The following is a 15,628-nucleotide window of genomic DNA, read 5'->3' on the forward strand; positions in this document are numbered from 1 at the left end:
AGGAATCAGCTGTTGTTTTTTTCCCAGTGGAAGTTTGAGTAATTATTCCTGCACAATTTACATATTGAAAGTCTTTTCTACTTTTGCAATGGACAAAAGATCGTTAAGGTGTCGATAATTGTAGCCGCCGCTCTACTATGAGTAAAAAGAAGTATAAAACATTACTACTGGGAAAAAATGTGTTTATAAACAGAATTTATTCAAATTGTTGAAGACACCGTCACTTTTGAACAAATATAGCAATATCCTTGACATGTACCAATTTTATGCCATTTAGGATTGTTTATTTAATGGAGCTAATCTTCAACATAAAGGAGAACTGAAGGCAAATTTTATTATCAAAATTCTATTTATCTCATTTTATTAAATATCAGAATGCATTTTTGATCGCTATTTTGTCACTGCTATAGCAAGTTATGAATGTTCTGAAATACGCTATGTAATATATCAGTCCATATGTCAAAGCAATGGCTGTAAACGAGATTCGTCGAGACCTGTGCGAGACATCGTAGGACGGAAGTAAAACGTACAGCGTTAATCAAAGTGACCGACATCTGCCAACGTCGTCAAAAGACGCGCGCGCCCTCTTTCGAATGCTGACGTAATCAAGCCGGAAGTTTTGTTTGTCTTGATAGCAATCAGGAAAGTTTGAAAAAAGTAGGCAGTAATCGTCATTTAAACTCGTTTTTGTGCAATATTTCGTTTGGAAAAGAGTTTTCAAAATGATGGCACTGACACCTGGCGGACACTTTACGTTTCGAAGTCTCGCACAAGTCTCGTGAAGATCGCGCGGATAAGCGATGCCTGCCGTGGACCAAACGAGCTAAATTCAACACGGCTACAAACCGAATAGGCCGATAAGTCTAATATTTAATTGCAATTAGTTGCCAATACGAGTCACGATATAAGGTTACTAAAACCGAAAACGTAACTGAATACCACGTTAATTAAGAAATAAAGCAAGTTTAAAAATGACTTCAGTTCCCCTTAAACATCTAAGGTGTCCATGAGAGTGGTGCAGAGTTATTTTGTAAATTTAGTTTGGGATTTTGTCTAGCAGTTTGTAAAGATATACCACAAACAAGCTGCAATGAGAATGACAGTCGACAAAGCAACAACAACAAAAAAAAAACCCTGCCTCAACACAAAACAAACGTGCACACACATTACCCTGTTAAAGTACTGCATTGTTTTTCTGGCCTTATACCTGGCAAAAAGATGCACGTGAGAGTATGCAAAGCTCCTGACGACTGCTTTCTCTAATACACACAATAACGCTCTTTCTTCAGAACCACACACTCTTGTGGTGTTGCTAATACAAAAATGCTAATCAACTGTGAACCACATGACTAAATCCGTGCCAGGATTAGTCTCAAAGCTGCACTCTATTAAAAAGTCTCTTAGAAGAAGCACTGTGCATTGGCACCTCTACAGGTCCATGAGAAGCTTTTTTTAAAAAATCGTTCTGTGATGAGATCCTAAATAAAGACCCTGGCATGACTCATGAAAGGAAGGAAGGAGAGCTGTCAGTGTGATCTAGCACCCATGCTGACACAGAATGGTTTCACATTTAACATGGAATTTGACTCACTAAAGATCTGCACATGAAATCATCCAAAGTTTGATTCCCATAGAAATTCTCCCCTCGTGACTGAGAGGAGGAGGGTGGGAGAGTGTGAAGGTGAAAGAACGGTTGGTTCGCAATACTATCCCAGTTCTTTGCACTTGTTCATCTGACAAGTGAGGCAGAGTACGATCACGAGAAAGTCCACTCCTACAGTCCGATGAAAAGCATAAGCGTTAGCTGACGCGACACCACACCACAAACCCGCGTCCCTGCTTTCAGCTTGTTTACTCCCTTCAGCTGTCTCCACATCCGACTTCCATTCCTCGCCTCAGTGAAGTGGTCTCGGTCAAAGCAGCGGAGCCTCTAATTTTATCAGATGCTCACAAGAAAAGCCTTGTTTTTTCCCCTATTTCTTTTTTAAAGATTTTGTTGGGCTTTTTTTTCACCTTTATTGGATAGGACAGAGTAGAGACAGGAAATGAGTGGGAAATGACCTCGAGTTGGAATCGAACCCGGGTCCCTAGATTTATGGTATGGCGCCTTATCCACCTGAACCACAATGCCCCCTTTTCCCCTAGTTCTATTCTTAGCTTTTTATATTTTACCACTTGTCTAACATTCCTTCACTATTGAGTGTGATACAATTATCTATTGGAGATCTGCTTTACCAGAAGTGGGCAATTTAGAGTAGAGTAGAGTAGAGTAGAGTGGCCAGTTAATCTAATCTGCATGTCTTTAAGGAAAGTGAGGAAACCTGAGCACCCGGAGGAAACCTACACGGGTATGACGAGATCATGCGAACTCCATACAGAAACATCTCAAACCCAGAACCCTCTTGCTGTGAGACGAGTGTAACCACTGCACCGCTACAATAAAAAAAAATTCCTATATAACTGACCATCTTGTTTTCCTTTTTCGTAACGCATATTAAGTAGGCCTTCAAAACGGGGGAAAAAGAAAATAAAAACACTTGGAATCATGACAATCGACAACAGTTCTGATTTGTTTATAGATGTATTAAAGAATTCCATACTACCACCTATGATCTTAAGTTAATCGGAAACATCCATTATCTGTAGCCATTTACCCTGTTCTACAGGGTTGCAGGCAAGCTGGAGCCTATCCCAGCCGACTCTGGGCGAGAGGCGTCGTACAGCCTGGACAAGTCGCCAGGTTATCGCAGGGCTGACACACAACCATTCACATTCACTTTAGAGCCACCGATTAGCCTAACCTGCATGTCTTTGGACCATAGGGGAAACCGGAGCACCTGGAAGAAACCCACACAGACACCATGCAAACTCCACACAGAAATGCCGTCGCCGGTTGCTGGGCTCGAACCTAGGACCTTCTTGCTGTGAGGCGACAGTGCTAACCAGTACACCACCATGCCGCCCCGTGATTATACATATAAACAAAAACAAAAAAAAACATCCACCCACTAAACCACCTCAGAATTAAAGATATGTTGATTAGTTAATAAAAAAAGACAAATTATAAAACTTGCATGTCTTTGGACTGTAGAGGAAACCAGAGCACCCAGAAGAAACCCACACAGACAGGCCGTCACCAGCCACTGGGCTCGAACCCAGAACCTTCTTGCTGTGAAGCACCAGTGCTAACCAGTACACCACCCTGTAAGTGTACATCTCATCTCATTATCTGTAGCCACTTTATCCTGTTCTACAGGGTCGCAGGCAAGCTGGAGCCTATCCCAGCTGACTACGGGCGAAAGGCAGGGTACACCCTGGACAAGTCGCCAGGTCATCACAGGGCTGACACATAGACACAGACAACCATTCACACTCACATTCACACCTACGGTCAATTTAGAGTCACCAGTTAACCTAACCTGCATGTCTTTGGACTATGGGGGAAACCGGAGCACCCGGAGGAAACCCACGCGGACATGGGGCTCGAACCCGGACCTTCTTGCTGTGATGCGACAGCGCTAACCACTACACCACCATTCCTCCCTGTAAGTGTACATATAAACAAAAACACCCACCCCTGAAACCACCTCAGAATCAAAGATATCTCATCTCATTATCTGTAGCCGCTTTATCCTGTTCTACAGGGTCGCAGGCGAGCTGGAGCCTATCCCAGCTGACTATGGGTGAAAGGTGGGGTACACCCTGGACAAGTCGCCAGGTCAACACAGACAACCATTCACACCTACGGTCAATTTAGAGCCACCAGTTAGTTAACCTAATCTGCATGTCTTGGGACTGTGGGGGAAACCGGAGCACCCGGAGGAAACCCACACGGACACGGGGCTCGAACCCGGACCTTCTTGCTGTGATGCAACAGCACTAACCACTACACCACCGTGCCGCCCCGTAAGTGTACATATAAACAAAAACAAAAAAACAAAAACACCCACCCATGAAACCACCTCAGAATCAAAGATACGTTGATTATTATTAATTAACTAATAATAGACAAGCTATAGCATTCCAGTCATGGCATGTTGTATTTGTCTAACAGTGATGAGGAACTGTGTTTCCTGCCTCCATGCTGTGTGCCTCCTCATCATGCGCCTACAGGAGATCCTTCATCTCACTGCACCACAACTGTGCTGCATCTCAGCCAAACCGGTGTTTCCACATTGGGCGTTTACATGCACATCATTTCTTAGATTCTGTTCAGGAACGCTTCGAGGCGCACACATGCAGGAACGGATGGATGGATGGATAGAGTGCTACAATTTGGGTTTGAAACAGAAACAGACAATTCAGTGCAGAAGCTCCAGCACAGTGTTTGCCAGGATAATAAAGCAGACTGCTCTCTCTCTCTCTCACACACTCAGCACCATCAGCATTCTGCTCCAGACCCAGTGCTGCAGCTTTCATTGATCGCATCTCACTTACTTTGCTCTTCACCTCGACCACACTGTCTGTGTTTTTCTGCGGCGTCCTTTGATTCCTCGACATGTTTATTCCCAGCAGGAGCCTCAGCGTCCCGCGGCTTCCGCTGTCAACCCGGTCACCAAACGCCACTGAGCTGCCGGTCAGGCGCGCGGAGCTCCACACCGCGCAGGTCCGTCACTCAGCAACACTGCCGGACTAACACGGGCTCGCACGGTACAGCGTCGGAAAAGGGCGGGGCTACGTGCCTTCAATAACAATGACGTCAAGCGGCCACGCCGTCCTACGCAGGCGGAAGGGGCGCGCGCACGATACTGCCTCAGTGAAATCCTGGCCGGTTTGCCGTTCCCATAGAGACAAGTAGGCGGGGCTACGAGGAAGGGCTGGGGGCGGGGCTGTTTTTGACTCACACCTCAAATATGTCACGAGCTGTTCATAAAAGAACAATCAGTAGAAAGACATTTTCACACTTATGAAAAATTTAACCCATATAAAGCAGTGAACTACATTAATACACCTATAAAAATATATACCATATACCTCATGAATATCTATATAAATATATAATTACAAAAATAATTATATACTACATACCATATATACACTTCATAAATATCTATATAAATATATAAATACTATATATATATATATATATATACCGTTCAAAAGTTTGGGGTCACTTTGAAATGTCCTTATTTTTGAAAGAAAAGCACTGTTCTTTTCAGTGAAGATCACTTTAAACTAATCAGAAATACACTCTATGGATAATGAGGGATAAATAGAATAGGGTTGATTGTTATATTAGAACTAATTTAGTATATGGTATATATGGTATATATTTATTTATGGGGATAGTTTATATATTCATATTTACAGGGATAGGTATGTCGTAGATATTTATTTTTGTAATTATATATTTATATAGATATTTATGACGTATATATATATATATAGTATTTATATATTTATATAGATATTTATGAAGGGTATGTAGTATATAATTATTTTTGTAATTATATATTTATATAGATATTCATGAGGTATATTGTATATATTTTTATAGGTGTATTAATGTAGTTTGGATTTCGGGGTAGTTAAACAGGGGTGGGAAATTAAAAAAGTATTGTACTTCTTCCCACTCCTTTTTCGAACATTGTGCGGTGTTTTGTAATGTCTTAGCTCTTTATGTTATGTTATTTATTTATCTAGCTCCTTATGCCCTATGTCAAGTCAAGTTTATTTCTATAGCGCTTTTAACAATAGACATTGTCGAAAAGCAGCTTTAAAGAATTTGAATGACTTTAAAAATGAGCTAATTTTATCCCTAATGTATCCCCAATAAGCAGCCTGTGGCGATGGTGGCAAGGAAAAACTCCCTCAGACGACACCTCGAGAGGAACCAGACTCAAAAGGGAACCCATCCTCATTTGGGCGACAACAGACAGCATGATTATAACATTAACAGTTTTAACATGAAGTCAGTTTCGTTGATGTTATAACTCTTCATTATACTCGGACTGGGTGGCATGGTGGTGTAGTGGTTAGCACTGTTACCTCACAGCAAGAAGGTTCTGGGTTCGAGCCCAGTGGCTGGCGACGGCTTTTCTGTGTGGAGTTTGCATGTTCTCTCTCTGTTGGGTTTCCTCCTGGTGCTCCAGTTTCTGACATGCAGGTTAGGTTAATTGGTGGCTCTAAATTGACCGTAGGTGTGAATGGTTGTTTGTCTCTGTGCCAGCCATGTGATGATCTGGCGATTTGTCCAGGGTGTACCCCACCTCTCGCCCATTGTCAACAGGGATAGGCTCCAGCTTGCCTGCAACCCTGTAGAACAGAATAAGTGGCTACAGATGATGGATGGATGGATATACTATGATTATGTCTGGTCGGAGTCTCATCACATCGCTCCTGTGGAAGGCGGCCCCATATGGACGGTTGAAAGTCATACTTGGAAGATGCTCTGGACACTTACAGTAATGCTTTTATGGCTGAGGACTACAGCTGACTTGCTAACTTTAGGCCTGCAGTTCTCATGAACAGTTTTGCACTCAAGTTTCCATCAGTGAAGAGTTTATAACATCAACGAAACTGACTTCATGTTAAAACTGTTAATGTTATAATCATGTTGTCTGTTATCACCCAAATGAGGATGGGTTCCCTTTTGAGTCTGGTTCCTCTCGAGGTTTCTTCCTCATGTCATCTGAGGGAGTTTTTCCTTGCCACCGTCGCCACAGGCTGCTCATTGGGGATAGATTAGAGATAAAATTAGCTCATGTTTAAAGTCATTCAAATTCTGTAAAGCTGCTTTGTGACAATGTTTGTTGTTAAAAGTGCTATAGAAATAAACTTGACTTGACTTATCCCTGTACCGAGGCTGCTGCTGTTGCTAAATCGATTTCCATTCCCATAGATTATAAAAGGAAACATATTCACAGCTTGACTCAGGCCAGAACAATTGTAATATGTTTGAACCCCAGTACACTGTTAAGCGAAGGTACTAATAGGGTTTTTATTGACCTGTAGCAGGTGTGTTAGCAAACACAACACACATTTTACCACATCCAGTCCTGTCAGGCAACAACAGGAATCTGAACCTGTCAGAGCACAGACTCACCCAAACCAGCTTGTTGAAGATTGGAAAAAGACCAGGTCATAAACTCACATCACCCCCACCACTCCAAAATCTTCATGATAGCATCAGCTTCCTGTTTGTGGCTGATAGGCATGAAACCTGATATGGTCTTGTGCTGTTGTAGCTCATTCACCTCACAGTTTGATGCAATTTGCATGCTGAGATGCTTTTCTGCTCACCTCGGTTGTAAAAAGTGATTATTTGGGTTACTTAATCCTTTCTGGCAGCTCAAACCAATCTGGCCATTTTCCTCTGACCTCTCTTATCAACAAGGCATTTCCACCTACTGAACTGTCTCTCACTCAATGTTGATTGATTTTCACACCATTCTGTGTAAACTCTAGAGACTGTTGTGTGTGAAAGTCACAGGAGGTCAGCAGCAGTTTCTGAAATCCTCAAACCAGGCCTCCTGGTACGAACATCCATGCCACACATAAAGTCACAGAGATCACACTATCTTCATTCTGATGTTTGACGTGAACATTAACCGAAGCTCTTGACCTGTACTGTATCTGCAGGATCTTTTGCATTGCGCTGCTGCCAAAGGATTGGCTGATTAGATAACTGCGTTAACGTGCAGGTGTATACTGTTGTTCCTACTAAAGTGGATGGTGTATTGTCTCACTTTCACTCTTGTCCATTCTGGTATGGTGACCTAAAGTAAAATAAAGTTATAGTAAATGTATAGGTATAGTGCTTTCCTAGCCTTAAGTATAAGTAATGAATAATCTTGTCCAAGCAGTTAAAGAGGTAATGTTTTAATGCCATTAGTTGTTTGTCAGGAGTTTGCATGTTCTCCCCGTGTCCGCATGGGTTTCCTCCAGGTGCTCCGGTTTCCCCCACAGTCCAAAGACATGCAGGTTAGGTTAACTGGTGACTCTAAATTGACCGTAGGTGTGAATGTGAGTGTGAATGGTTGTCTGTGTCTATGTGTCAGCCCTGTGATGACCTGGCGACTTGTCCAGGGTGTACCCTGCCTTTCGCCCGTAGTCAGCTGGGATAGGCTCCAGCTTGCCCTGCGACCCTGTGGAACAGGATAAAGCGGCTAGGGATAATGAGATGAGATGAGTTGTTAGTCAATTCATTCATTCATTCATTCATTCATTCATTTCTCTTTAATAGCTACTTTATCCTAATCAGGGTGGCAGTGGATCCAGAACCTATGTTGTGAGACAGGAATAAACCCTAGATGGGATGTCGCTGATCCCACCAATCCACCTAGTGGCTTGTTTTTGGGATTAAACCACAGAAATCCATGCAGACACACAGAGAATATACACAGAAGCTCCACACAGACAGTAACCTGAGTTCCAGCTTGAACCAGGGACCTTGCGCTTTACACTGCTCCTGTATTTACTTTATTAATATTTACATATTCATATTAAAATATTTACATATTCTGAGTGTAAAAACAATTTTGTAATGCAGTCACAGATGTGTCATCTGTCTATTGTGTACATATCTCTATAACTCTGTGTTCACTTTTATCATACACTCATAGAAAAAGCCTGGAAGGATTCTTCACATAAGTTAAGGCGTTCTTAGTTAACTTTGTGAGAGTCTAGGACAGGGGCGCCATTGGGGGGGAGGGGGTGTTAGGACAATTCTAAAGGCCAACTATTGACAGAGGGCCCTCAGAGGACAATATTAACATTATTACCATGTGTACGTTAAATTAATTTAAAAAAATTAATAATTTTGTCTCTTAAAACGAGCAAATGCAACAATCTTTCCATTTTCCGCAAAATTATTAGAATAGATAGTCTTTATATTTCACCCCTTTCCCTATTCATTACATGGTACAGTCTTGCGTAGGCAGAGCCAGAGCGTGACACCGCATTAGGTTTGTTGTTTTCCAATCCAGCACTAACTTTAGCTGCATAAGGTAGAAGCAGAACTGATAGTGAACCATCAGTAGATTGACACCATCATGAAGAAGTCGAGTTAACAGAAATGTAAGGGGGGGGGGGGGGGGGGGGGGCAATATTGTATTCTTTCATAGGGCCCAAAATTTCTAGCAGCGCCCCTGGTCTCTGATAAGGAAACCCTCCATTTTAGGGGTTTACGTTGAATCTTTCACTTGAAGACCAAGCAAAAAACACCTAACGATTGCAGATTTAACATTTCGTGTTGCTTAAGGTTACAGTTTTTACTCTTTGTTATTGTACTATCATGTATCAAGATGATATTGCTTGTTCTGACTCTGTACTTTATATCTAGTGCGAGCAGCACTTCTACTAGCACTTAGTCCAGCCCTTGCTTTCAGCTGTGGCTTATTCTGTCCTTCCTGCAACAGTCTTGCACCTGGTTCTAGTTAGTTTGTGTCAGCGAAACTTAAATGTTTAGATTGTAAAATCTCTTGTAAGTCACACTTAATCAAGAGGTAATAACATAAAGGTGAAAGTGTGATGAATGGCCATAAATAACCAGTGAATATCTCCACTCATTGCTTATAAAGGAGCAAGAATAATACAAACCACCCAAAACAAACGTTCAAATGAACCCAGAGTTCTCTTAAATAGCAGTAACATGTCAACTGTGATAGTTATCCAACTATGTTAACTCGTGGTATTGTATTATGACAGTTCTGGAGGCAGCCCATAAAATAGCTGAGGATGATCACTGGTAAGATATTCAAAAGTATGTGATGATTCATGAATAGTCACCTTTTGTCCCTTTTATTGCCCCATAATTGGTTGCTCTGACTCATGTCTTTCAGAGCTTTTTTTATATAAGTTTTTTTATATAAGTTCTTTACTGTTCTTTTTCGTATGGGTTGTTCTGGTGTGTCCGAAGGGACCGTCTTACAGCGCCCCTAGAGGTGTGGCATGTGTATTGCATCGTTTTCAGCAAGCGTTGCGTTGCCATATGGACCTGATTTCTACTGATCGTTGCCCATTTGGAGGCGATATTTTTTTTAAATAACATCACGTTGCCGTTGTCGTGTGGATGTGGCCTTATTTGTTTGAAAGTTGCCTGGTCATGCACAGATGCTAATTAGGTCACTAATCATAACTCTTATGTTATGACAAGTATTCATCTTGTCCTGTCGCATATTTCTCAGCAAACCCTATTCAAGTCAAGTCAAGTCAAGTTTATTTGTATAGCACTTTTAGCAACAAACAATATCGCAAAGCAGCTTTACAGAATTTGAATGACTTAAAATGTGAGCTAATTTTATCCCTAATCTATCGCCAATGAGCAGCCTGTGGCGATGGTGGCAAGGAAAAACTCCCTCAGACGACATGAGGGACCAGACTCAAAAGGGAACCCATCCTCATTTGGGCAACAACAGACAACATGACTATAACATTAACAGTATTAACATGAAGTCAGTTTCGTTGATGTTATAACTTTTCATTGATGGAAACTTGAGTGCAAAACTATTGAGATGTGTTAATAAAAGATTATCTTACTTTACCTATCTTGGTTGAAGATTAATCTCAATGAGTACAGGACAGCAGTGTAGAAGCTGCTGGTATCATCATGAGCAGAGTCTCCCTTTAGCGCGGGATATGACTCGATTTGGGCTTCAAGCACTTTTAAAATAAAACTTTTACTCAAAATACAAGGTGTTTCAAAAAAATTTGATATTTCACAATCTATTAACTTTGCCAATTCTCATTCAATTGACCTCAAATTTTAACAGCATGTGTGGAAACAGGTCAAATTTTATGTTTAATGCTGTTTGTTTTTATCTTTTAAGGTATAGAAATGCCATTCACTGGAAAAGAAAAGGCATTTTGTGTGGTAGAGTACGCTCGAGCACAGTCGAACAAGACGGAAATTTGTGAAATCGTTTCTGGAATATTTACATCTCAAATAATATATATATATATATATATATATATATATATATATATATATATATATATATATATATATATATATTAGGGTGCACCAGTTGCCCCCTAAAAATGAAAAGTTCCTCCGATCATGATGTATTTTTGTTTTTATGTTCCTTTTGGTAAGAAAACACACTGGGTGAAATATTTTGACAAAATTCAAAAGTTTCATGGTGGCACCAGGAGCTCAAAGTTATGGAAAAATCTGCTATTTTATGACTTTTATGACAAAATTTCGATCACTTTTCATGAAACATTATGGCACCTTATAGAGTATACCAAATATCTTAGATACACATTTTTAGTACATATTCTAAATATATTATCAAGCACAGTTTGAGTTTTAGCTGTTCATTGAATCATTGTTCAACTACTTTTAAACAATATAAATGTATTATGAATCACATGCTTCTCAATCTCTTGCAAAGGTTCTTAACATGATCTCTGGGTCACAAGAAATCAATAAATGGAGTCCAACATTGTGATTCAAACCTTACGCGAAAACATAAAATAAGCGTTTTTTGGCAAAAAAATGAACCTCATGGTGCCACCATTAGACTTTTGAATATGGTCAAAAAATTTTACAGTATGTCTTTATTGGTGAAAAGGAACACCCAAACAAAAATGCATCAGATTTTATAAAGTGAGGGCAACTGATGCACCCCTAATATATATATATATATATATATATACAATGGTGCTTGAAAGTTTGTGAACCCTTTGGAATTTTCTATATTTCTGCATAAATATGACCTAAAACATCATCAGATTTTCACACAAGTCCTAAAAGTAGATAAAGAGAACCCAATTAAACAAATGAGACAAAAATATTATATGTGGTCATTTATTTATTGAGGAAAATGATCCAATATTACATATCTCTGAGTGGCAAAAGTATGTGAATCTCTAGGATAAGCAGTTAATTTGAAGGTGAAATTAGAGTCACGTGTTTTCAATCAATGGGATGACAATCAGGTGTGAGTGGGCGCCCTGTTTTATTTAAAGACCAGGGATCTATCAAAGTCTGATCTTCACAACACATGTTTGTGGAAGTGTATCATGGCACGAGCAAAGCAGATTTCTGAGGACCTCAGAAAAAGCATTGTTGATGCTCATCAGGCTGGAAAAGGTTACAAAACCATCTCTAAAGAGTTTGGACTCCACCAATCCACAGTCAGACAGATTGTGTACAAATGGAGGAAATTCAAGACCATTGTTACCCTCCCCAGGAGTGGTCGACCAACAAAGATCACTCCAAGAGCAAGGCGTGTAATAGTCAGTGAGGTCACAAAGGACCCCAGGGTAACTTCTAAGCAACCAAAGGCCTCTCTCACATTGACTAATGTTAATGTTCATGAGTCCACCATCAGGAGAACACTGAACAACAATGGTGTGCATGGCAGGGTTGCAAGGAGAAAGCCACTGCTCTCCAGAAAGAACATTGCTGCTCATCTGCAGTTTGGTAAAGATCATGTGGACAAGCCAGAAGGCTATTGGAAAAATGTTTTGTGGATGGATGAGACCAAAATAGAACTGTTTGGTTTAAATGAGAAGCATTATGTTTGGAGAAAAGAAAACACTGTATTCCAGCATCAGAACCTTATCCCATCTGTGAAACATGGTGGTGGTAGCATCATGGTTTGGGCCTGTTTTGCTGCATCTGGGCCAGGACAGCTTGCCATCATTGATGGAACAATGAATTCTGAATTATACCAGCAAATTCTAAAGGAAAATGTCAGGGCATCTGTCCATGAACTGAATCTCAAGAGAAGGTGGGTCATGCAGCAAGACAACGACCCTAAGCACACAAGTCGTTCTATCAAAGAATGGTTAAAGAAGAATAAAGTGAATGTTTTGGAATGGCCAAGTCAAAGTCCTGACCTTAATCCAATGGAAATGTTGTGGAAGGACCTGAAGCGAGCAGTTCATGTGAGGAAACCCACCAACATCCCCGAGTTGAAGCTGTTCTGTACGGAGGAATGGGCTAAAATTCCTCCAAGCCGGTGTGCAGGACTGATCAACAGTTACCGCAAACGTTTAGTTGCAGTTATTGCTGCACAAGGGGGTCACGCCAGATACTGAAAGCAAAGGTTCACATACTTTTGCCACTGACAGATATGTAATATTGGATCATTTTCCTCAATAAATAATTGACCAAGTATAATATTTTTGTCTCATTTGTTTAACTGGGTTCTCTTTATCTACTTTTAGGACTTGTGTGAAAATCTGATGATGTTTTCGGTCATATTTAAGCAGAAATATAGAAAATTCTAAAGGGTTCACAAAGTTTCAAGCACCACTGTGTGTGTATATATATATATATATATATATATATATATATATATATATATATATATATATATATATATATATATATATTTTTTTTTTTTTTAAACACCCTGTATTAAAAAATTTTTGTCCAAGATGTGGCCCACATTGTTTCCCTATTTGATTCAACTTCAAAAAAGGCTTCATAGAAATGCCATGGTTTTAACAAGATTATGTCATTTTTATTTCTTGTACAAATTCATTTTGGTGAAACACCTATAAACACGTGCGCACACATACCCTAGGGCCTTATCTCAGTGCTGCTGATCTTTTCGAGCTTAAATGTTTCCATACAAATCGTTATAACTGACAGATAAAAGGCTTTGTCATACTAAATCAGAGTTCGTCTGTAAGAAAGACACACATACATTTTCCAGCTGCAGAGGTGAAGGATGCCGAAGAATGTGAGCTATTTGAAAAAGGCCTGTTTGGCAGTGTAACAGATAAGATATGCAGCACTCCTACTCCTGCCCCTCCCTACTCAGGAACATGTTCACAGAGAAGAAAGTGATTAACGTGTATGGAAACTATAAATCAGCGCCACAGAAAAGCTGGGACAGTACAAACCTCATTAAAACGTTTCCAAGAAATCATCCCCAAGACTAACTTACTCATGTAATCAAATGACTCTTAACTCAGCGGTTGTATTTGAAAACCTTTTTTAAATAAAATAATCAAAAGTGGAAATAAAATATTTTGCTCATGTAATCATTTTCTTTCTTTGCATTCAAATATTCTTGATCATGTCCTGCTTTGTGTGTGTGTGTGTGTGTGTGTCAAGTCAAGTCAAGCCAAGTCAAGTTTATTTTTATAGCGCTTTTAACAATAGACATTGTCACAAAGCAGCTTTACAGAAAATTAAAGATTTTAAACATGAGCTAATTTTATCCCTAATCTATCCTCAATGAGCAGCCTGTGGTGATGGTGGCCAGGAAAAACTCCCTCAGACGACATGAAGAAGAAACCTCGAGAGGAACCAGACTCAAAAGGGAACCCATCCTCATCTGGGTGATAACAGACAGCGTGATTATAAATAACTCGCTTCTATAACTGTGTCCTATAGAGTCACAAAGTATAACTATGTAACCAGGAAGTTCATTATAGTTTTAACATGAAGTCTGTTTTGTTGAAGTTATAAACTGTTCATTGATGGAAACTTGAGCGCAAAACTGTTTGTGACAACCGCAGTGCTAAAGTTAGCAAGTCAACTGTAGTCCTCAGACATAAACGTATTACTGTAAGCGTCCAGAGCATCTTTCAAGTGCAACTTTCGACTGTCCATATGGGGCTATCCTCGACAGGAGCGATGTGATGAGACTCCAGCCAGACATAGGGCATCAGGATGGATCAGGCTAGCCTGGGCCCACCCATCCTAAGCGTGACGCAACACGAGGGCCTGTTGCGAGCTTAGTCTGGCAAGGCAAGCTATCTACAGCTCTTCCAAGCTCCCGAAAAATCGGGAGCCAATCAACTTTGAGCATCTCCAACGGCCCTGGGTAGAGGCGTGTTCAAGGCACTGACGTAGTAGAACTGCGACCGGAAGCCATAGATTGTTTACAGAATCTATGCCGGAAGCGCTTCATTCACTAGAAACATTACGAACATGGAGCAAGTTCTCATTGAAAACGGAGCAAAGGGCAGCCCTGGAGGTATTTATTGAAAGGAAGGACGTTTTCGCCTTGCTCCCGACCGGCTTCGGTAAGAGTTTAATCTACCAGTTAGCCCCATCACGTCACATACGTCAGAGGAAAGCGTGATGTGATTGGTTTAAGCTTCGTCACAGCCTTTTCTGGCTTCGACCAGTAGCAAACTGAGGCATTTCAGGGAGGTGGGTCAACCACGCACTTTGGGAAACGGTTGGGCTTAATATCTTTGCCAGACCAAATGCTCGCAGAGCTTTGAAGTCGTGTTAGCCAGACTAGGATCAGGCAGGTCCGAGGAGCAGAAGAGGTCAGCATCTCGATCTCAGGATCGACATGTAACTCAGAGGGACAGACAGAGTGAAGGGGGCGAGAAAACGCAAGTTGTTAGGTATGCCCAATGTCACTGAATGAGAACGAACAGTATAATTTTGCGCTGAGTACAAGCAGGGACTCCGGCAAAACTAACTATGACGGCATAACTAAAAGGGGACAGCCAGAAGGTAATACAGACATGAGGGAGCCCCGGGACATAAAGCAGCCAGCCACGACACCGCCAACAAACCCGAGTGAGCGAGTGAGTGGGGGACTGACAGCATCCATACATCCCAGTTTACCAAAATACTCTATGCCTGAGGACCCTCCAGATCTACTCCTTTACCAAATAAACACTGTTAACAAAAGGCTCAACTAAACAGATATGTTTTCAGCCTAGACTTAAACACTGTGTGTGTGTGCTGTAAAAATGAAAA

At 40.8% G+C, this 15,628-nt stretch overlaps 1 protein-coding gene across 1 annotated transcript in view; it reads right to left on the minus strand.

The window, feature by feature from the left end:
* pard6a (par-6 family cell polarity regulator alpha) overlaps window positions 1–4,628 on the minus strand; it is a 54,263-nt gene extending 49,635 nt beyond the window's left edge. Inside the window, exon 1 of the mRNA XM_060923941.1 lies at window positions 4,438–4,628. Within this exon, the coding sequence (XP_060779924.1) occupies window positions 4,438–4,500 (63 nt within the window). The 5' untranslated portion in view covers window positions 4,501–4,628. The remainder of the gene's footprint in view (window positions 1–4,437) is intronic.
* Window positions 4,629–15,628: the final 11,000 nt, after the last annotated feature.

This window comes from Neoarius graeffei, chromosome 6, assembly GCF_027579695.1.
Source record: "Neoarius graeffei isolate fNeoGra1 chromosome 6, fNeoGra1.pri, whole genome shotgun sequence".
Taxonomy (NCBI): Eukaryota; Metazoa; Chordata; class Actinopteri; order Siluriformes; family Ariidae; genus Neoarius; species Neoarius graeffei.